This window comes from Xiphophorus maculatus, chromosome 20 (genome assembly GCF_002775205.1).
Source record: "Xiphophorus maculatus strain JP 163 A chromosome 20, X_maculatus-5.0-male, whole genome shotgun sequence".
Classification (NCBI taxonomy): Eukaryota; Metazoa; Chordata; class Actinopteri; order Cyprinodontiformes; family Poeciliidae; genus Xiphophorus; species Xiphophorus maculatus.
The window spans coordinates 16,678,221-16,701,086 of NC_036462.1; the positions used below are offsets into that span (position 1 = coordinate 16,678,221).

General features: G+C 35.9%; 1 protein-coding gene across 1 annotated transcript; it reads left to right on the plus strand.

Annotated features, from left to right (window-relative positions):
* The first annotated feature begins 6 nt into the window (after positions 1-6).
* LOC102217660 (calcium/calmodulin-dependent protein kinase type 1-like) lies at positions 7-21,929 on the plus strand. The gene is made up of 12 exons (XM_005796999.3): positions 7-279; positions 3,579-3,697; positions 12,065-12,196; positions 13,030-13,104; positions 14,881-15,019; positions 15,106-15,232; positions 15,492-15,567; positions 15,648-15,760; positions 15,838-15,916; positions 17,516-17,603; positions 19,622-19,793; positions 21,670-21,929. Exons 2-12 carry the CDS (start codon positions 3,612-3,614, stop codon positions 21,771-21,773), a joined length of 1,191 nt encoding a protein of 396 aa, XP_005797056.1. The 5' UTR covers positions 7-279; positions 3,579-3,611; the 3' UTR covers positions 21,774-21,929.
* Positions 21,930-22,866: the final 937 nt, after the last annotated feature.

The window sequence follows — 22,866 nt, forward strand, 5'->3', positions numbered from 1 at the left end:
CTGTGCAGAACCTACACACTCTGCACAAGCAGATGTCTGAGAAAAAAAGAAAGCACCTCCCATATTAAGAGAAGGTGGCTCGACGACCAGAAACTAAATTTTGCAGATCCGTGTTGTTGAGAGAACAGTTAGTGATTTTATGGTACACTACGTCCGTAGACGTCTGGATTTCTTGACGTCAAAAGAAGTCTGAGCGCATCCAGCGCTGCGCACAAGCTCAGCAACCACATCTTTCCCAGAGGAAAGCAGGACACCGCACAGCTGCAGCTCGCCATTTAGGTACGTTCCTTTCCAGCTGCAGATTTATTCAAATGCACTATCCGGTTTTTAATGTACTTTCCTTTTTGCGTAAAACAAAGCGCATTTGGTGCGCTTCCATGTCCGCAGCCTCCTGATTTAACCTAAAGATGTTGCTTACATTTGACTGCCATACCCTTGAACGCTGCAGTATGCAGGTTGCACACCCACACCGCCTATTCTTTCTATTTAAAAGGGGGTTATTTCATGATTACCATCCTAAAAAATAGGTAGACTTGAGTATTGGTCATGGCACCTGCGAACGGTTTCATTGCATGCAAACTCCCTCACTTACATGTCATTCACGCCCTGCAGGCTTAATGCAGAACAGGTTGGTAAATGTTACTCAGAAGAATTCAGTTTCCACTTGACAAGAGCTCCTAGAATGCATATATCTGTATGATTTTTCCTCATATTTTGATAATTTTCCCCCCTCAGGCAAGGGGAACTGTTTGAAGCTTTAGATGTTAAATATAGCACAGGTCCTCCAGTTTGTGTCCGCCTCTACTGACCATGCGTTTGTTTTTGCGACGGTATACGGTCTCTTTCGTGCAGCCTGCTCCTCTATTGGCCATGCTTAAAACGCTATTATTAGTTGCTATTTATTGATGAAAGCGGAATGTCAGCAGAAAGATCTGCAGTTGTGCCACTTTGAGGCGTTACTAATTGAGAATTGAGCGCTTTGTTTTTTGGCATGTCTTCATTATCCCAAAATGTTAACCTTTAGATTTTTCCTTTAATTTAGGCAAATAATGAATACCAAACAATTAACAAAGAAAGGATCACAGGCCTAATATGTATCGTTTTATCCAAAATTCTGCAAAGAAAGCATTTGATAATGATAATCAATCTAAATGATAAATAGTTTAGGTAACCTAAAGACTCTTTCTAGCTGCTTGATTTGTTTGGTATACAAAGGATTCAGTTTTGCAAGTTTAAGATCCCTAAGAACATACATAATTTTAACGATACATTTACTTAATTCTTTTACATTTTTTCTCTTTGCAGTTGATATAAGGACACATGTTCATATGTTTCTGTTTCAGAAAACGTATTAAAAAAAACTTTTAACGTCTTCCTAAAACTGAAATGACATTACAATATAAGGAATGAAGATTTATCCTATGGAACGGTAGCCGGGCAGCTTATAGCTGTAGTCGACAATAATATAGAAATCTGATGTTTATATGAACCTATGCCACATGGCTCACTACCTTGTGCACCATTCTGTCAAAAAGCAGCACAAAGTCTTTAAAAATGTATGTCAGTTGTGCCATGTTTTCTATTGCTTTATTTCTCTGTCCTTTCATTAAAGAAATGATCTTCTTGTGTCGTGCACAGTGTAGGCACCATTAGAAAACATATCTGTATGACACTCCTGAAGAACTACACTAACAACACAAGTTGGAGTCTGATTTGTAACTTCTTTTTTTTGTAAGAAAATTGGACTGCATTTCATACCCGTAGTTCAAAATTAATACCATTGGTCAGACTCTAACCAATGGTAGAGTCTTTAGTATGCAGATTGAGGTTTATTAAACTCTTGGAACATTTTGGGCATGGCAGTAGTGCAGGGGTAAAGCATATGACCCATGTATGGAGGCTTCAGCCCTCTATGTGACCATCACAGGTGCAAGTCCCGGCCATTTGACCTTTGATGCATGTCTTCCCTCGCTCTCACAACCCACTTTCCTGCCCACTCTGTCAAATAAAGGCAGCTAGAGCCAAAAAAATCAAAAATTCCAAAACTCTTTGGACGTTTTCACACTGGAATAGTCCAGGGAACTCATTTCAATTAGTTGTCATATGCCAAAACATGTCACACCTTTATTTGGTTTGGTACAGTTTCACACTGCACTTTTTAAAATCAGACAAAACCAACTGTACCACACTATGCTGTTACAGAGCTCTTCTTTGGGACACTAACATGAGGAGCTGCCCATTATGGGCAGAATAGGAAATCTCTTTCCCTTCTGTTTTTGGTTTGCTAGATAGTCTGTTTGCTGTCTCACTAAACCACACAATGATTAACTTTTTAGTGAACCACAGCTCACTTGTGTAATCTGCATGAGATATTAGATGAGTTGTCTTAAATGTCCAATTGAAAAAGACTTATGTAAAAAAATAAAATACAAAAACTAGTGCTAGTGGCAATGCAATGCTTTTTTCAAGCCAAACTTATATTAAGATTAACATATTTCTGTATATAGAGTATGCAAGGAGGGGCTAACTCTGGTAGCATTCATTCAGAAATCACAAGTAGTGAATATTGTGGATTTAGAAATATGAAGAGATCTATGCAGTAGATATAGATGTAGATATTAAACTTAAAACATAGACAAGAGTCAGGTCAGAGACTAGGAAGATTTGAAAGTTGCTTTGCTAAACAGGTGAAAAAGTAATGTTCATATGGTGTCCCCTTTTTCCATTTTGTATTTTATCATATTTATAGTCTAACTGTTATGCAGTATCCAACTATTCTTGTTCTTCCATCAAATAGCAAGAGGTTAACCTACAAATCTTTGCCGCAGCCCTTCACTTATTGACAAAACAACCTCTTTAAAGTTAAAGTTCACAAAAGTTTTAACACTCCCAAATGCAGGCATTTGAAGGAGCCTGAGCACAACACTACCAATACTACATGAGAAAATGATAGTTATTAAAGAAGATAAAAAACATAAACGCAACTAAATCTTTTGCATTTTGTTCTGTGTATTACTTCACTGTCTATCTCCCGCTTTGGTCACGACATCCGCCTTGTTAGTCACCATGACGTCTTGAAGCTGCTGCCTCTCAAACAAAATTTGTCCTCATTTCTGCTCCACCGTCACTGGACAAAATACTGAATTAAGCATCCTTCTATGAGCTCACATTGAAATAGAATAGAATACATGTTGTCTTGGATGTTAGAGTTCAGATTAAAACATGATGTCTCACTTGATTTGTGTGCATTCTAGTTGCAAAGAGGAAAATTAGTGAGGTTTTCTACTTTTGAGGGGTAAAAATACTTCCAATAAAGTAAGCCAAAAATGAAATTTTTCTATCCATGTGAGGCAAACCAGCTCCAGAGGAACATTTTCAAAAACAGAAGTTGCGTGTGTCTCACTTAAAGGTTAAGACTTTTACCTTTAAGCATTTAAAAACTGTTTGACAAATCCTCATTCAGTTCCTGTTCCTTTATTGGTAACATTTAGCATGTGCCTCTTACTGTAATCGTGATCTGCTCCTAGTGTGGCTGCTTAAAACTTGACTGTACGCAATATGTTCTTTCTGACCTTAAGCTTTAGTGTGGCGAATCCAATCAGCGTTGTAGGATGCCTCTTGGAGAGGATGGAAACGGATGGAAGAAGAAGACATCAGACATCAAAGAACATTATGACTTCAAAGAAGTGCTGGGAACGTAAGTAATGTAGCAGTTCAATTCTGTTTTTTTTAACACAACCTGCCAAATGAGCATCTTTTGATCTCAGTAGTTTAAAGGTGTAATAATATATATATAGTGAGCTGAGTGTACATAAATTTGTCCATCAATTAAAACAAGTGCAAATTTACAGATGCACAGACTTTGGATCAGTGTATCTACTGTCCAGAGAGAAAGAGTTATTTATGTCCAGTGCACTGTTTCTACAGAGGCCTCTGCAGAAGGAGATTTGCTCAAAGCATTTCCAAAACTAATCCTAAACAATCTTCATAACTGGATACCAAAACAAGTGCATATTCAACACGCACACAGGCTTGCAGATGAAGGAACAAAGAGAATGTATTCATCCCATCAATCCTTGCTGTTTGTGCTGTAGGAGTTGAGCTGGGACACTGGAGATTTTGGGTCAAACATCTCTTGTTCTTGGCCACAGCTTAAAGCTGACTTTGCTGTTTCTCATATAAACCCACACATCACTCCTTCCACTCCCACCAACTGTTTTCCTTCCCTGAAGTACAGTTAACTTTTATAGTTTGGTTAGTGTATAAAAAAGAAAGTGCCATAAACTCAGAATGTTGTGCGGTGAAAGTTTTGGTTTTAGGCTTCATTGCAGCTGTGAATCGACCAGAGTTTATGCTTTTAGAAATTTAGTCCTCAGGTTTACAGGCATTGAAAGCCACCTGACTCCAGTGAGTTGTTGCACATAAATCTCAAGTGAAGTGAAGGGGAAAGAACATTTGGTTCTCAAAGAGGGATTTTTTTTGTTTTACAATTAAGTCTGAAGAGTTTGGCAAGAATTTGTATTCAGAGAATAATTTCTGCCACAATGTTCTTTTGTGTATATTTCTACTCATTTTGCACATTTACAAGCAGATTTTGTTTGGTCCATTTTTCTTTGCCAAATAGCTCACGCTCAGCCAATTTGGATGGAGAGTGTCTGTGAAAATCTATTTTCATGTCTTGCCACAAACTTTAAGCTTCCAGACTTTACAGACTAGGCTGTTCTACCATCCTCTGATCAAAACCAGTTCATGTTGCTCTGGTTGTGTGTTTATGATTATTGTCCTGTTGGAAGGTAAATTTCTGCCCTTGTCTGAATTTTTTTTATTCCAGCTTTCGACATTCTTTCTTCCAGTATTCTCCTGTATTTAGCTCCTTCAACTCTAATCAGCTTCCCTGTACCTGCTGAAGAAAAGCATTCCCACAGCATGATGCTGCCACTACATATGAGCCACTTTGTGTTCCTGTCAAGTCCAGAATGATGGGCAGGACTAGTTTTCTGCCACACATGGATTTGTTTTTTGTTCACATTTGATTTAATCTGATCCAAGCAGCTTCTTCCACACTTTTGCTGGTTGTTGGTGTTCTAGCCATGCTGTTGCAAAAACAGCACTTACTTTTTTAAAACAGTTGTAAGCCTTTCAGCTATGGAGTTAAAGAATTGTACTTTACAACAGACACTTTGAGTTTCCTGGGAAGATAAGTCGAGTTTTACTTTTATTATAGTCTGATTTGCGCCCATAGCTCAGAGAGACACTAAAGGAAATCACTTTTCATTGTTAAAACTGGGCTTTGTTTGCAGTGGCATATCAGTTTATGAAGTCTAAAACAATATATACTTTAGATTTTAGAACACACTACAAAGCAGAATAGAGTTTGTAAATCTGTTTAACGCCTTCTTTGCTTTTTCCAAGTGTCAGGGGGAATCGGATGCATCTGTGTTCCATCTTACTCTAAAGAGCCAACTGAATATGATGGATCGACGCAAAAACTCTTTAGGGTAATCATGACCAATGGATGACATTAATGAAACTGCTGCCATTAACCCTGACAAATATTTCAGATACATAATCTACTGCTGAACTTTACTTTCCACTGCTCTTACTCTGACCCTGGTTAGATTATTTTATTGCTACTGAATTTTGAAATTCAAATTATACCTTGATTTATTCATCCAATTTTTTAAAAGAATTGCTATATTAATCACAAATCAGTGGCATAAAGTAAGTAAAGTTAAGAGCTGGGCTCGGGTTTTCACTGTCCAAAAGGGACAGGACTGAGCCCAGATGGTCAGGGAACAACTCCCCACTCTCAGTCTGTGTACAGGTGACCCCAGCACATGCCCACCTGTCATGACATGATGCCGCCATATGTGGTGAGACCGTTTTTTCTCATTTTGGAATCACACCTGCTTCCCCCGGAGAGGCTGGACAGCATTGGACATTAATTCCCGCAAAACACTGGTTCAGCTCCAGGAAAGTGAAACAGCAGTGATTCAAATTAAACTGTTTTTCCCAATGTTGAAAGAGCACAGCAGATAATACGTAAGTCATCCACGTGCCAGATATGGATATTCACAGTTTAACTTTAACAAACTCTAAAGTTGAGAATTTCTGTTGATTTCTTCAACAAATATTTGACAAAAACTCATTTAAATGTCTGTAATTTAAATGAGGACCTACAAAGTTATATAACAATGTGTTTGGCTGGGATACCTTGTTTCCTTATTTTAATAGGAAAGAAAGAGGGAAAATAAGCTGCAGTAATATTTTTCCCTCCTGTCGCTGTAGGACCTGACTGAGAGCAGAATTAAACACATAGATGAAAAGCTCCTTATGCTCAGAGAAATGATTACTGAGGAGCTTTATCCAGGAATTTAGTGTGTGAAGTTAATTGATTTATGTTGAAATATTATTTTCAGATCCGGCTAATCCCCACAGTTCTACTTCTGTTTGGAATCCACTTTAGGACAAACTGTCCTCCTAGGAGGGTTAGCAGATGGGAGAGAAATTTCCCATTTTCATCTGTTATGTTAGACTGTGAGTAGAGACATTTTTTCCAATTGTGTTTATTCTTCTAATGAACAATTTTTCTGTGAACAGTAAAATGTATTCAAACTTAAATAAATGAATCCCCAATTCAATGAATCTAAATTTGAGGCAGAGACGCTCAGTCTTGCACAAATATTCACAAAGGGTTTACTCATCCTTTGTAAAATGTTGCTGTTACAGCATATTTTCATTAAAAAACACCATGCATTCTAAAAATGTTTTAATTTATACAAAAACACTAAAAACTACCCAAAGATGCAAGATATTCTTTGAGTACTGCTGAACTTTACTTTCCACTGGTCTTACTCTGACCCTGGTTAGATTATTACATTTAAACCAGTATTAATTTTACTGAAGAATAGTAATATAGGCAGATGTGTAGATAGAGATGTATAGAGATTATATTCTAACTTTTCCTTTTAGGTGTAATTTCAGATGTTTATTGATGGATGAAAATATTTTGGGAGTTTATACTGTATATGGTTTAAATGCAGGGACCATGTTTTCAAACACAGGGTTTCATTTCATCATCTTTTCTTAAAAACAAGTACAGGGTTGTAAATTACAGAATGGGTCGGTTTTAAGAGTTACCTGTACTCTTCAGGTGGATATCCAGTAAGAGCTTAAACTATGTTCCTATGTACCTCTTAACACTGCTACAAAGCACTTGTGCTTGTCAGATTGTCTGTGGAGGTAAGAGGCTTCACCAACTCATGATTTAAGAGGAGTCAGAGGACAAGTTGCACGGTTGTTATATGATGGGGGAATTTTGTGAAGACATCCTTTATAAAAGTTGGAGATATTTGAATTATGTATAATTTTGTAGGCGATTTGATGGACTGGCAACCTGTCCAGTTCAGACACTGCATGGAAGATTTAGCAGGTGTCAGTATTGACTGGAAACTTAACGAATGCAAGATCAATTATGCTCGTCAGTTCCTTATTGAGCAATGTGTTAGAGCCTTGCCAAGTTACATATGCACTTTTTCAGACTATATTGGTTCAACTTATTTTTCAAACTTTATCTCCTGCCCTTGTTATTTTTCATCCACTTAATTTGACTCAAAACCCATAGCAGACACTCACCATCAGGCATAGATGACAGAGTTTATGTTGCACAGATCTTGATGTCAATTAGAAGATTTCTGCGTTTTTTATTTCTGTTTTGTTTGTTTGTTTGTTTCAGTAATGCTAAAAAGAAAGCACAACTTCTGTCAATTCTTGGCTTTAATCTAGACATGAGCTGGTCTCTAGCATGTTTTACAATTAATTCTAATTTTCATTTAGCAAACGACACAGATTCAAACATATCATTACTTATGGTGAAGTAAAATGGTGAAATGGAAAATTAATTGTAACTTGTTTTATAGTTAATTTAAAAATTACAGCTACATCATAAACAAACATGTATGATTTACATAGACTAAATTACAATTGAACCTAGATCCTGCGTAAAGCAGCACAAACTAAACCTTTCCTGTTTTAGGATTAACAAAATAACCCCTTATTTCTAAACAGGAGAATAATGAGGGAAATCAATTTACTACTTCCCTCCGAGTCAGAAATTTACATACACTAAGAGAACAAGCCCTTTAAACAGTGGAAGCACAGATGCTTGTGTCATGACTGTATAAGTATTCGACAGATTAATTAACAATGTTTGAGTTAAATGGAAGGAAACCTGCGGACACATTTAAAGGCAGGCAAATCAAGTATAAGAAAAAAAAATCGAGGCTCTTTACATGCATGGCGTCGATGGTAGGAGTTTAGCAATCTGTGGGTTGCTGGTTAGATTCCCGCTCTGTCCGTCTCTGTTGTGTCCTTGTGCAAGTCACATCATCCGCCTTGCCTGGTAGTGCAACTGTGGCTACTCTCCACCAGTTTGCCACCACCAGTGTGTGAATGTGTGCAGGAATAACTGAATGCTTAGCACTACACAAGTACAAACCATTTACTGATTTACTCATTTTTTTAAATGACTACACAAATTGAAATGTTGCTCTTAGCACAATATTGTTACTGTTTCCATGTGGATTACATAACACAATAGAAATGTAGTGATGAACTCAATTTACCTTGAACATATGACATACATTTAATAATATTTAGACTAGCTGTGCTTGTGCTAATAAATAAACCAAACTAGTTTTCCAGAGACCTGAAGGTGCCATATTTATCTTATCCAGCAGATTGATAGTTCAGGAAGAAAACAGATTTTGTGTCCGTTTGAGGAACAATTTTGCACCAAACACAGAAGAAAAACAAACATATTCACCCTTGTGAATATGTTGGTTGAAGTTTTTAATATGCATGCTTTAAGCTGAATTTCACAAACCAAAAGGTGAAATTAGTGGTTGTGTTCATCTTTTACTCACAGTCAGTGCTTTTGATGTAGGCAAATTGTGTTTGGACTCATTTGGAGTGATTTGGCTGCAATCTTCCATGTGCTATTGGATTGAAAACAAATAACTTTGTCCCTGCTGATCATTTTGATATTTTAAGATGGGTGATGGAGCCAGAATTAAAAGCATAATAATTGATACAGTTATCAACATTGTTTATGTTTGTGTTTATTTAATATAATTAAACCACCCCTTTGGGAAGTCTTGAAGACACAGCTCATACCTCGAACACTGAGACACTCAGCAAATTGAGAATGTGTGAATCAATATTTGCCCATATAGGCAGCTGGGATTACAATGTCTTCACCAACTTGTATGTGTGTGCCTGTTTGTGGGTGGGGGTGAGCGTGAGAGTGTGTCAGACAGGGACCCATGCTGTGCTGCATGTGTTCATAATGTGCCGATGGCTGTGGGACTGGTGGTATCTGTCTGTCTATCTATAACTACTTATATTTTATTATCTATCTGTAATTAGCTATATCTTATCGTTTATCTATAATTAGTTATATTAGTTATAGTTAATTAATACAGTCAATATTGCCTGAAGACTTTCCACAAGATGCTTAAAAAAGTTTCCAAAACTCGAAAATGTCATCACAGGACCTACTTGCTGAAGTGGATATAAATATTAATTCCTGTACAATCAGAAAAGGACAGAAGAAATTTGACTGAAATGGGGTGTGTGCACTTTAAGAAAAGAACATGTTTATCTCACTGTAAACATGATTAGATGGAATTTCCTGACATTTGTTTTTTTTCTTTTCTTGTCAGGGTGTGAGTGTCCTAACTTTTCCTCAGAACAACTATTTTGTTAATCCATTTTTGATTAATTAGAAAAATTATGACTTTTTGGTATTTATTTGTAATTATTGTGTTTAATTTAATTTCCAGAGATTAAAAAAAATTAAATGCGATTTTTTTTTAAAATAAACTAAGCTGAGTATTTATTGCTGTGTTATATTTTTTAAAATGACTACACAAACTAAAATGTTGCTCTTAGCACAAAATTGCTACTGTTTCCAGGTAGATTGCATAATGTAGCACAAATGTGGTCATAAACTAAATCAACCATGAATACATGATGTATAATACTTAGAGTAACTGTGTTTGTTCTTCTAAATAAACCAAACTAGTTTTATAAGCAGTATCATTCTCTGAAATCCTTGTGAGAGTCAAAAAGCCTGACACTAAATCAGGAAGTATACACACATATAGACGTATCTTCTGTTGCCATTAGACACTGTGTAATTAACCATCCACTTGCTCGTTTCTCCTTGGAGACGTAGTAGGTGTGGGCTCTCAGTGGATTTGTGAGAGAAATGCAAAGGAGGAGAGGAAGCTACTGTCGCAACTGCTCTCTACTAATGAGATTTTGTGAAGAGTTAATGTGCACTTTGTACAGTAATGCCTGACAGTCATAAAAATAGATAAATGGGTGGTTTGTGCTACAGTCAGGCCTCATGGATTTAAATATTTAAATAATGCAGTCAAACCCTGGTACAGCAAAAACAAATTTAATGCCAGTAACCAATTCTTGCCCTTACTTTAACTCCATGTTAAAAAAAATTATAAATAAAAGTTTTGCATGACTCACTGGTCTCAGAGACTCATAGCTAATTCATCTGTCAGCTTGGCAGTTTCTGTGACCATGAATATAAATGTCATAGAACAGCTTTGACATGGCATTTTCCTCAGAAATCTACCCTTCATTAGATAGATAAGGGAGAAGAAATGGATGGATGAATGGATGGATGGATAGAACAACAAAAAGAAGCAAGTGTAATCTATATTTGAAGTCAGTATATGAATATAATAAGGTGCAATATGAATATACGTTATATGCATTAACTTCCAAATTTTTTATATTTTAGGATTGTAAAATATAAGATCCTAAAATAATTGGTACAATTTCAAAGTTTCACCACAAACTAATTTAAAGCTTCTTCGCAGATTAAGATTACTTGGTCATTCATTAAACAAAACAAACATTGTGACCAGAGCTAAAACGATTAGTATAGCAAAGCAGCATACACCAGTTCTTTATAGAAATAGAAATATCAAGTTTCAGCCTCTTCTATTTTTTCTTGTGGTTTCCCATTCAACTTCCTAAACAAAAACTTTTAACTGGCGGATAATTGAGGTTTAGAGTTCTGGTCTCTCTGATGAATCCATGGCTAAAGATGCTGCAGACATAAACGCATTAAGACGCTTTTATGGGTCGATGAGAACAGGAGCCTTATGTGATTTTGTTGAGGGGATTATTTTAGGACAGTTTAAAAAAGAAACTGGAGACGAGTGTGAAAAGTGGCCCCTCTCTTGACAGCTTTAGACTTTTTCCGCACTGTTTTCATGATTGCAGGATGTAACGGAGCAAAGCGGGGATTCATTCTATGAAGCCAGATGGGAACAGAAATCCACATCAGAGAGAGACACCTGGAATCAAATAAGAAGCTGAACATGAATATTGGAATTTGTTGGTTTCTGATGTTGAGAAGGCTGCAGATTGATTTGACAAAATATATAAAAAAACATCTCTATTTAGATGCATCCCTTTAAAACCCAGGAGAACAGGTTTTTGAGTGGTGATCTATTATGATCGTCTTGTCATCGCTTTTTCGCTCATGGATCGGATCCCTGTGGTTACTTACAATGTTCAGGCATTTAGGCCTCCTTCTGAGCCTCCGCCCACGCTTTGGTGGGTAGACTGTGTAAATACACACAATTCTCCCTCTCATCATTACCAGACCATAATCCATAATGCAGTCTGGTCTCCCTCAGATGCGACTCCACTACATTTACACTATTTATTATTGAATGGTTTAAAAATAGTTTCATTTCTTAACAGCAGCTGCGTTTTTTTCTTCTTCCTACAAATATGCTTCAACTCTGGAGCTTTTGCTCCAGCCCCTTCCAAATCACTTAGGAATGTCACCACTTTGAATTTTTCATCTGTACGCAAACACTAGCGTACACGCAAACCAATGGTTACAAAAAAGAATGGAAGATATGAAGTTGTTGGGAAAACCAGATTTTACAAGCAGAAAAATTAGAAAAAACAATTTTTTTCCCACACTGTTAAGTTTATAATATATATATGTGATGATATGTTGCAGGGGGGCTTTCTCCGAGGTGGTTCTCGCAGAGGAGAAGAGGACTCAGAGGCTAGTGGCCATCAAGTGCATCCCTAAGAAAGCCCTGGAAGGAAAAGAGAACAACATTGAAAACGAGATCGCTGTTCTGCACAGGTGAGGTACCTGCCATGCATCCGCCGTGGGCTCAGGAATTAGTCAGCACAGCGTCTCACACCACATGCACGTGTAGATCCAGCATAGGGGTCAACAGAAAAGATGACTGAATGTATAGTGTCAGTAGAAACAGTAGGATTGTGCACCGGAAATGTCAGGAGTAAAGAAGATAGGCCTATTTTTAGTGTCCCTGTTTCTAGGGCAACAGCACACAGAGGCGGAGATGGTGTGGAGTTCCCCGCAGCAGTGTACTGAAGAAAGAGAAAGAGGCACGGAGAGGGTGGGAGTGTGGAGAGTGGTGAGGGGGTGTGTGCGGGAGGCTTTGATAGAAGAAGAAGAGAAGTGTATGGGAGTGTGGAGTTTTGGAAATATTTAAAGCAATAAAGTAACAGGGAGACCAGTGAAAGATGTGAAACAGTCTGTTAATAGTTAAACGTTTTTTGGCTCTTTTTGTTGAAGTGGTGTTAGCTCATACGCTCTCAACTCGACTTTGATGGCCACTTTGTCCAGATCAATCCCTTCTATGAATGAGATGAGATTAGCATTTATTATAGTTTTTTTTTGTTAAGTTCTGCATCATTTCTTTTAGTGTTTCAAGCTGTTGTTCTGAATGTCAACCCTCCTTAACTGTTGTCATTTTTCAGTGAACTGGTTTATTTTTAACTTTTATGTATTTTCTGTGTAACGTAATTGCTTTTCCAGTTTTGCTTTCTATAAAAATGAGAGAGCAGACTTTTCTTCATGTGATCTGTTCATCACAGATACATCTGTTGACCAACTTGTGGTGAGATCTGGCTTGTTTTAGTAAGATTTCTGTCATATATCTCCTCTAGAATCAAGCACCCAAACATTGTTTCACTGGAGGACATCTTTGAGAGTATGTCTCATCTATATCTTGTCATGCAACTGTGAGTAGCCTTTTCCTCTTTTCCATCTATCCGTGTTCTAAATCAAAGATTATCCATCATTTCTCTGCAAATGACTGGATGACTGTAGAAGCAATTAAAATAAGACTTAGTCCTACTACTTGATTGAGAAATACCCATATAAGGATATATATTTTTGTATTTTTTCCCTTTTTGCCTTGTGAGAACTGGAATTATTTAAGAGGCTGTGTCTTGTCCTGCTTGGGAAACATACACAGAAAAATCCAGGCATTTAGCCATCATAGACACCCACACATGTGAAAAATAGCAACAAAATGCAGCCAAAACAGTGGAGATGCTCAGAAATGTATCACAGTGCAAAAGTTTTTGGTAGGTGTAAAAAAAAAATGTAGTCATATACTAAACTATTTTGGATTTCCTTTAGTTATTTAAAATTTCAAAGCGGACTAGAGGTTACAAGATGTTCTTCTAAAAGGACCTTTTCAAAAAAGACAAAGTTTGGGATTTATCCAGAAAAGTAATTACTTTCTCAGATCAGGACTGTTCAGAATCTTTTTTAATTAATAAAATCCACATTTGAGAACCCTTTTTGATTTGACTCTATGTCTGTATATAAAATATAAAATGTTGTTTGATGATCTGAATGATGTAAATGAGACCAGTAAACAGCTAAATCAGAAGCAATCTGTAAATGGATAAATGCTTTTTCAGAGTACTGAAGAAAGTATACATACAGTATGTCACTTTGCAAATTAATTATGTCAATTTATTTTCCAAAAACTGTCTGTGTCAGCTTTTCTACAACTACTCTGGTCTTTGTTACAATCTGTGTTCACAAATAATGCATTCAACCATCTTCCCAATAAACTAGCTCACATTCATATATTTTTCCACCTCTGTTGTCAGACTGTAAATAAAGTCTGGGATTCAATTTAAATAGAGCCTCGTTAAAACCACATTTTAGATTGCAGTCGCCCTCAAAGCTCTTCAAGCTGATTTAAAACCCCGATTTCATTTAGGCAAAACATCAGCTCAGTAATCCTCCACTTACATAATCTGAAGACATCTGCCCTGTTAATTTGGCTGTAGTCACTAGTATGATGGCCAGAGGAGAAAAATCACAGTATCAAAAAGCTCCCTTTTTCTCTCTGCAAGCTGAGTTCTGATTTATTTGTAAATGCTAAACAATCTGTTATGGCAAAACTCCACATACAATAAACTTTCATTTTTAATGGTTAAGAGATGAAGCCTCTTCATTTTGTAAACTTAATATGATTGGAAAGGCATGAATTTGACCAGGGGTCTCCATGAAGACAGGATTGTGTGCAGATTTCAACAAGATACTAACAATGAGCTAAAAAAAAAAATTTCACAAAACTTTTCAATAAGATAACCTTTTTTTTTTATTTTACAGCTGATGTTTAGAGCTACGATAAATTTAAACTTATCGTACTTATGCCACTCATGAACCTTATGTAGTGCTTATGTAATTGATGTGAAAAAATTAGGACATACATTAATATTCAATTCATCAAGATATCTTCATATGCTGGTGTACAGTTCATTGTTTTGGACAGGCAGAGGGAACGTTTTCTCTAGAAACAAAATGAATGTATTTACACTTAAATTTTAAAAATAACTTTTGTTTACTCAGAAAAATAATAATAATAAAAAAAAACTAATCCAACAACATTCAGAAATGAATTCTTCTCACTGAAGAAAAGTTTAAAAAGTTATTTTAGAAAAGTAAGTTTTTTTATTTAATTAAGTTTTTTTACATATTTTTCTTTTTGACAGAGTTTCTGGTGGGGAACTTTTCGACCGGATTGTGGAGAAAGGGTTCTACACGGAGAGGGATGCCAGCCAGCTCATCCACCAGATCTTGGATGCTGTAAAATATCTCCATGATATGGGAATCGTCCACAGAGATTTGAAGGTACCTTCTTTCATTAAAGACAGACGCACTACCTTTGCTTTCCATTTTCAAACAATAATACTGGTCCTACGTTGTTTTGTTTGCAGCCAGAGAATTTACTGTACTACAGTATGGACGAGGACTCCAAGATCATGATCAGTGACTTTGGTCTGTCGAAGATCGAGGGAGCGGGCAGTGTCATGTCCACAGCGTGTGGTACTCCTGGTTATGTGGGTGAGGAGCTCTTTCTCTGGTCATTCAGATTCTCTTCACCTTCTCCTCTCATTTCTATGAGAGCTGTTACAGCTGACATCTCCTCATTACTCAATGGACTGTAAGAGGCTCTTTATCCACTTCTGAGCCAGTTCTAAGTGCTTCAGAAGAGCTCTGTTCTTGCTTAGAGTGACCTGTTAGATCATACAGTTTTGCTGAAAGGTCAGGATTACTTACATCTTGTGTATTTTTTACTCTGTGTATTGTGTTTGCTTCACAGCCCCCGAAGTCCTCGCTCAGAAACCATACAGTAAAGCTGTGGATTGTTGGTCCATAGGAGTTATTTCTTACATTTTGTGAGTTGATCTTTTCTGTTTATTTTTCAAATGAACATTTTTTTAAAGAAAATAATCAAGTTGTAACTTTGTTCCCCCAGACTCTGTGGATATCCTCCGTTTTACGACGAAAATGATGCCAAGTTATTTGAGCAGATTCTGAAAGCAGAGTATGAATTCGACTCTCCATACTGGGATGACATCTCAGATTCAGGTACTTCCAGAATATTTACAGTGGACACAACAATTACAAGTGCTTTTTAATAACATGAACCTAAATTTTGTTGGCAGCCAAAGACTTCATCTGTCATATGATGGAAAAGGACCCCATGAAGAGGTATACTTGTGAGCAGGCTCTCCAACATCCTTGGTAGGAAACTCAAACAATTTTTGGTATCTGTTATAAATAATGCTGCAACTTTTCTGTGCAAGAAGGCCAATGGCATATGCTTTAAGTTATATTTTTAATTTCAGTATGAAATTTAAAGCTTTCTGTTTTGGGGGAAATTAGATTAAGAAAAAGGTTAAGATGAGCCTTGACAACAATGTGGGATTTGTGGCCTTTTGAGGTCATTTTAGATTCAATTCAGGGTCACTTTAGTGACTAATGCTGAAAATCTAATCTGAACAAGTTTATTCAAATATATTAGGGTTTTCTTTGAGAAATCTACTCTTACTAATCCCAAAACAGAACATTTTGCTCAAATTGTGATACAAAAGGGTTACTCAATTTGGATATGAGTTGGTTTTGATACATTGATGTTGTAAAAGCTGCTGGTTTAATCTATGTGCCACAGTCCTGACTGTTCTAAATCCCCCTTGAACTAAGTGAGTCACAAAAATGAAAAGGATTCATCCCAGCAATAGTGGAGATATTGCAAATGTCTGAGGTCATTTTGTGCCATCCAAACTCTACTCTGGATGGCAATTAGATTGAACTTGTTTCGACATGAACATTGTTTAAGATTAAGGTATTTTAGTTAAGAAACAACCCTAATATTAGTTTTAACCCATTAACCTCTAATTGGAGCAAACTTTAGAATTAACAATCTCTGTTTTAGGTAGATAACTCATCAAATTATGTTCAAAGACAGAATGTGTAGGAGAACAAAGAAGACACTATTCACAGACTACCAGGTTTTATTTATTTATTTATTCTTTTCCTGGCATTCATTGGTTGAGAAAAAGTGATGTTATGCTCTTGAGCTCTAATCTGCAAACCTAATCTGTTAAAGGGCAGATTAAGTTTGTCTCATATGTTACTGTGGTGATAGAGCCAGGTAAGAAATGAACCCTCACTGTGATGCTGAAAATCCCAAACTGATTTCAAAGTTACCTTAATAAAGCACTGAAAGATCCATGTTCAGTATGCAGATTACAAATCAACACTTACAAAGAGATCAATGGTGAGAGACAATGAAAAGAGTAAGAACAGTCATAAATTATGGTTTCACCTCTATTCTTCTCCCCCTCTCAGAGTTAGATTGGTCTTCCACAAAAGTAACATTAATCAGAGATACAGTATATGCTGATCGACAACACTTATGAAAATCATTGAATTTAGGTGATCCCTTCAGTGGCCACAGGTATATAAACTCTATCTCTGAGGTATTCTGACTGCTTCTACAAACACTTTTGGAAACAGGACTCAGGAAGTTAGTGAAGTTAGTGAAAACAATAACTCAGCTACAAAGTGAGAAAAATCACACAATGGGGTCAGATGACTATTCGGCGTGTGACAGACATTTCAGATTTTCTGCAGTCCTGCAAACTTCATGCGGCCTTCAGATTAGCTCAAGAAAAATTTATGAAGCCTTTTAACTCCAAAAGTGAAACAATTAAATGATTATTAAAACAGGTGTCAATAGTCTGTTGTGTTAAATTCACTTGTGATGAGCAAACTCCAAGCGACCATGTTGCAAAAGTCCCTTTAATGTGTCCTGTTCTATTTTTATTTTATTTTTTTCAGGATATGTGGTGACACAGCTCTGGACAAGAATATACATGAATCTGTCAGTGCTCAAATCAAGAAGAACTTTGCCAAAAGTAAATGGAAGGTCAGTCAACAAACTGTGAAAGGAGCAGATTTAGGTCCAGCAGGAGTTGGATTACATGTTTTCTTCTTTGCCTGTTTGTCTCACTTAGATATATATATATTTTTTTAAAACTGGCAATCATTGCGTCACTATGGCGTTATACATTTAGTGTTTTAGATTGAAGTAAAACACTGCACACACTCCTTTGGATTTACAGAAATTAGTCACCACCTGGCAAATTTTCAGACCTTGACAGACCTAAAATGTCCCTCAATCTCTCCTCAGATTTTTATTATTGAAAACAACCTCCCTATGATAAAAGGTCTAAGAGATCCCAGCACAAACAAGAATGAAAAGTAGCAGCAATAACATATCTTTCTCTCTCTCTGTCAATCTTTATCTATCTCTCTTTCTCTTGAACCCAAAGCAGGCATGCATAAAATCTACACCTCCCCTGGTGCAGTTAATGAAAACAATTTAACTCATGCAGACAATTGCTCTGGCACTGCCAGGCTAGAGAAGGAACTTTGGGGCCATTGCAGAATAGTTGAGTTTAATTATTTTGGTTTTGGAATATTGACTCAACATAAAAGCTGACACTCACTGATGACAAAGCAACCAAGTCTGGCTGCTTATTTTTTCTGTCAGTCAGTGCATTTTCTATAAACTTATGACTAAGGCTTGCCACTATAAAAATGTTATATCTTTGTATCCCGAAAGTATTTTCAAGTAGACATATCTCTCTGTGTTCTTGTATGTGAGCCCTGTTCCTACTATTTTTAGGTCAGCTGTATAACCATCTTCTCCCCAGAAATATACAGTTTTACTAAAGCTTCCTGGGGGAGATGTTGATGCCCTGGTTTATACGGTGTCTCTGCAGAGAAAGAAATTAAGAAAAGGACTGAATAGTACAAGCTGGGACAGAGCAGAGGTCCTAATGTTTCTTAAAAACAAACATGGCCATAATTCGTCTTCACTTGCTCATGAACTGACCCATAATGTTCCTTTTTTTGCTGTGTGTTTGGGCTCAGCTTCTGACTTACTTTATGTTTCGGATCTTCAGTGATCTACAGATTACTTTTCTACCAAAATCAGAATATATTGTTGGTCTCCTGAAATTATTTTTGTGTTTAGTTTACTGTTGAGCAGCAAAAATAATGAGATTAATATTACAAAATAAAAAGGATTTTCAAGTTAACAAATTTTCTCCATGTGACAAAGGATTAAACATCCCAGCTATAACCGTAACACATTCAGAAGTTTACTGACATGCCTCTTTTTTATCTTTTGTTGAGAGGCAACTTTCTGCTACACATCAGTATGACTGTGTGGGAGTTTGTCATAAATAATTTAATGTAACCTCTAGTGGGCTACACCATCTGTGATTTTTGCAATTTTCACTTCACTGTTCAGTTTAAAGAATCTTTTCATATTTACTGGTAAAGTTTTTATGTGCAAAATATTTTTTCATTTACAGCTTAGAAAAGACACGCAAAACATAATCACTGGTAAAACAGAGCCACCGTAAGAACAATGTTAATAAAAGGATATTTAGTCATTTGAATTGATTTACAAAATATGCACGATAGCATCTGTCAAAAATAAATTTTCCAACTCTGTGAATGTACTTTTGTATACATTTATTATTCAGTTGTTTATGTAATTCTCCAAAGACACTTATTGCTAATTGGTTGGCCAACTTTATTTTAATAAGTAAAAAATTACAATTTTCTTACATTTTCCTTACTGGAGTATATTTGGCATGATGTTTCAGTTAACCTGTTAAAAAAAACATTTTAAATTAGAAATATTTATTTCTACAACTCACATTTCAAATTACTGTCAAAAAGAAGAAAACATACAAGGAAAAAAATTGAGGAATCTTTGACCTACAGGAAGCATATATACAGTATATATATATATATATATATATATATATATATATATATATATATATATATATATATATATATATATATATATATATATATATATATATATATTTGGGGTTTTTTTTCTTGTATTTTTGGCTTCTGCAGCAAGCATTCAATGCTACGGCGGTGGTGCGACACATGCGGAGGCTGCAGCTGGGCACCAGTCTCGAGGGACCGAGTCAGATTACTCCCACCAGTCCCTGCCATGGACATCTGCTCCCAGAGGAGGAGGTGGAGGAAGAAGAGGATGAACTGGGGAACGAGGAGGAGGAGAGCTGTAAGTCAGCAACTCATAGTCAACGAGCAAATACAACTTCAAACCGGCCAGTGCTGTATGTGGTTAATAGACAAATCTTGCAAAATAGGTGCTTTGTGAAGGTACCTCCCAAAGACTTTTTTAGATGAAGTCTTTAATTTTGCTTTTGCACAGTGGAGTACACACCTCAGGTAGAAATCATTTTTTGACATTTCAATTAAGTAAATGATAAATAATGTCCATATTTTCTTTTGACCATTTTCAAAGTTACATTTATATTGTGTAAATTAATAAATTAATTTTATTCATTGTTTTACAATGAATAAAAATGGTAGGCTGGAAAAATTAATAACAAACGTGCAATAACCTTAAACTAATACTTTGCTGAAATATCTTTTGATTTAATTTGAGCATTTTGATTTCATGTGGTTGGAGTCTTTAGGCATCCCACATTGACTTAAAAATATTTACCCAAATTTAATTTTCAAAATAACCACATCATTCCTTTAGAGCTCAACAAGATTGAAATCAAACTAAGTTTTAGTTTAAGGATATGCAATTAGGTTATTACAATTTTTTTTACTCCTTGCATTTTCCTCTGATCTGGTTTATTTACCTGCTGAATTGGGAAGGAAACATGTGATGACACTGAAAGTAAAAAAAGACTGGAAGTTATTCATTGTGGTCAAAAAATCTGGAATTTTGACAGGTGTGTATAGAAGTAGTGAGTCATTGTATGTTATCACAATTTAAAAATATTTAAGATTACAGAAAACGGTAGATACTACATTAACTTTAGAGAAATCTCAGGCTTATTTTACAAAGTTCTTTACCCAACTGTGTAGTTTACAGGACAGAATAATGATGAGCAATGTAAGATATATATATATATATATATATATATATATATATATATATATATATATATATATATATATATATATATATATATATATATATATATATATATATATATATATATATATATATATTATTATTATTTTTTTTTTAAATTTACAAATCCTTTAGTTGCCAGGACGCCCCGTCTGCCGTATTTTTGAGAGACGATCTGGTTGTGACTCAGCCCAGGCTGTTGGCAAATGTTGACAAAAAGCACCAAAAGCAGTTATATAATTTTTTGTGCAGATGGGATTGTGTGTTTTCTTTCACAACACGCAGTATCTCTTTAGAAGTAATGTATTTGTTTGGAGACTAGTATTTTGCTTCCATTATTCCTATTTGCATAGTCTAAGTTTCCCTTAAACCATGTTGAGAATGAATGTATTCTATTATAAGACAAGCTACTGTGTTACATATTGTAACCCTTGTCATTTGTTACTCCTAAAGTAATGATTTAGATCTCTGCAAGACCTGCAGTTGTAAAGCATCATGTGTGTCATGTGCAGCATACAGATGTAGAAATGGTTGCAGGTGATACTTTGTTTTAGTATTGCCATATTATAAGAGTTTTGTTACAAATGGATAGGGACACTTTAAATCCAAGCCTGCCATGAGCTCCTGACTACAACTTTCAAAATTTCTGATTGTGTATGATGTAAAGTAAAGCATTACAATTTTAAAGGTAATGAGTGAGATGAAGGTCCTGCTGCTACAGAAAGCACAAGGCTTGTTCCCTGTGTGCTGTTGCTAGACTTGAATTGTTATTGCATTAATTCTGCTCTGTTGCATATCTTATATCTTCCCTCCTACTCATAAATCTTATTTATTAGTTGGACAGGTTTGCCAACATATTAAATTATGCAGCACTGTCACAGTCAAACAGATACTCTCATGTTAAATATACTGAAAAAATTATGTTAACTTTGATGTTGTACTCGTAATGACTAACCCTTGGGTTTTTCTTAATTCCTCTGCTGCTCTGCTCTTCATCGCCCAGTGTCGCACTACGAGGATGGTCGTCGTGGAAGTAACGAGGGTAGCACAGATCGGGACAGCCTGAGAAGCTGCACCTACTGCTGCAGGCCAACCAGTCGCATCTGAGCAAAGCCTCCTGGTGTCCTGATGATTAAGTGTCTTTGGAGCACCCAGAACCCGCCCACCCAGTCTGGCCAGTAAGGCAGAGTAGATATTAGTCAATGTCCACCAGAGCACATACCCAGAAAACAGTACTCCTCTACTTTCTTTTTTTTTTAAAGAACCAAGTATATATATATATATATATATATATATATATATATATATATATATATATATATATATATATATATATATATATATATATATATATATATATATATATATATAATTATTTTATTATTTTCAAATAAATCATTACTTCAGTTCTTTAAGAAAAGTATTTGCCCAATTACAAATTGTTTTTTTTTTGTTGTTTTTTTGCCACACTTCAATGTTTTGCTGCATCATTAAGCAAATTATACTGTCAAAGATACAAGGGGAAATACAAGAAGGAGTTCTAAAGTGATGATTTCAATTATTAAGGTAAACTAACCAAAGCAAGGTTAGTTACAGGGAAAGGATAACCTCAGCCTTTGCCTGCAATTGACCCCATTGTTGTTCAATTTTACAGCCACATACAAGGCTAGTTACTACCAGACCATCTGAATCAGGAAGGAATGTGACATAGGTTAAGAGATCTCAAAGGAATTAAACAACAGATGAGAAATAAAATTACTAAGTTTAAGTTTGTAAAGGGTCCAAAAGCTTTCATAAGCTATAGGACCTACATTGTACCATAGTAAGAGTCATTATCCTCAAATAGAAAAAAACAACCAAAATTGTCATCTAGAAAGTCACTTCTGATGTGTAGAGCACTGCACACCTCACATGCCTGAGTAAAATGTCCTCCATAAGAGATCTAAAGTGAATATCACTGCTGATTGGACCTAAATCTGTCAGAAATCCTGTGAAACAACAGTTATCAGGCTTTTAAAATGTTCAAATGCTACAATGTGCCCGAATTAAAATTCTTCAAAGTAGAGTAAGATAACATTCTTCTACTGAGATATAAAAAGACTCATTGCAGGTTAACCCAAGAGCTTGGTGGCAGTCTTTGCCAAGGATTGTTAAATTTAGCAACCAAATACTTTTTTCACAAAGGGATACATTGTTTGAA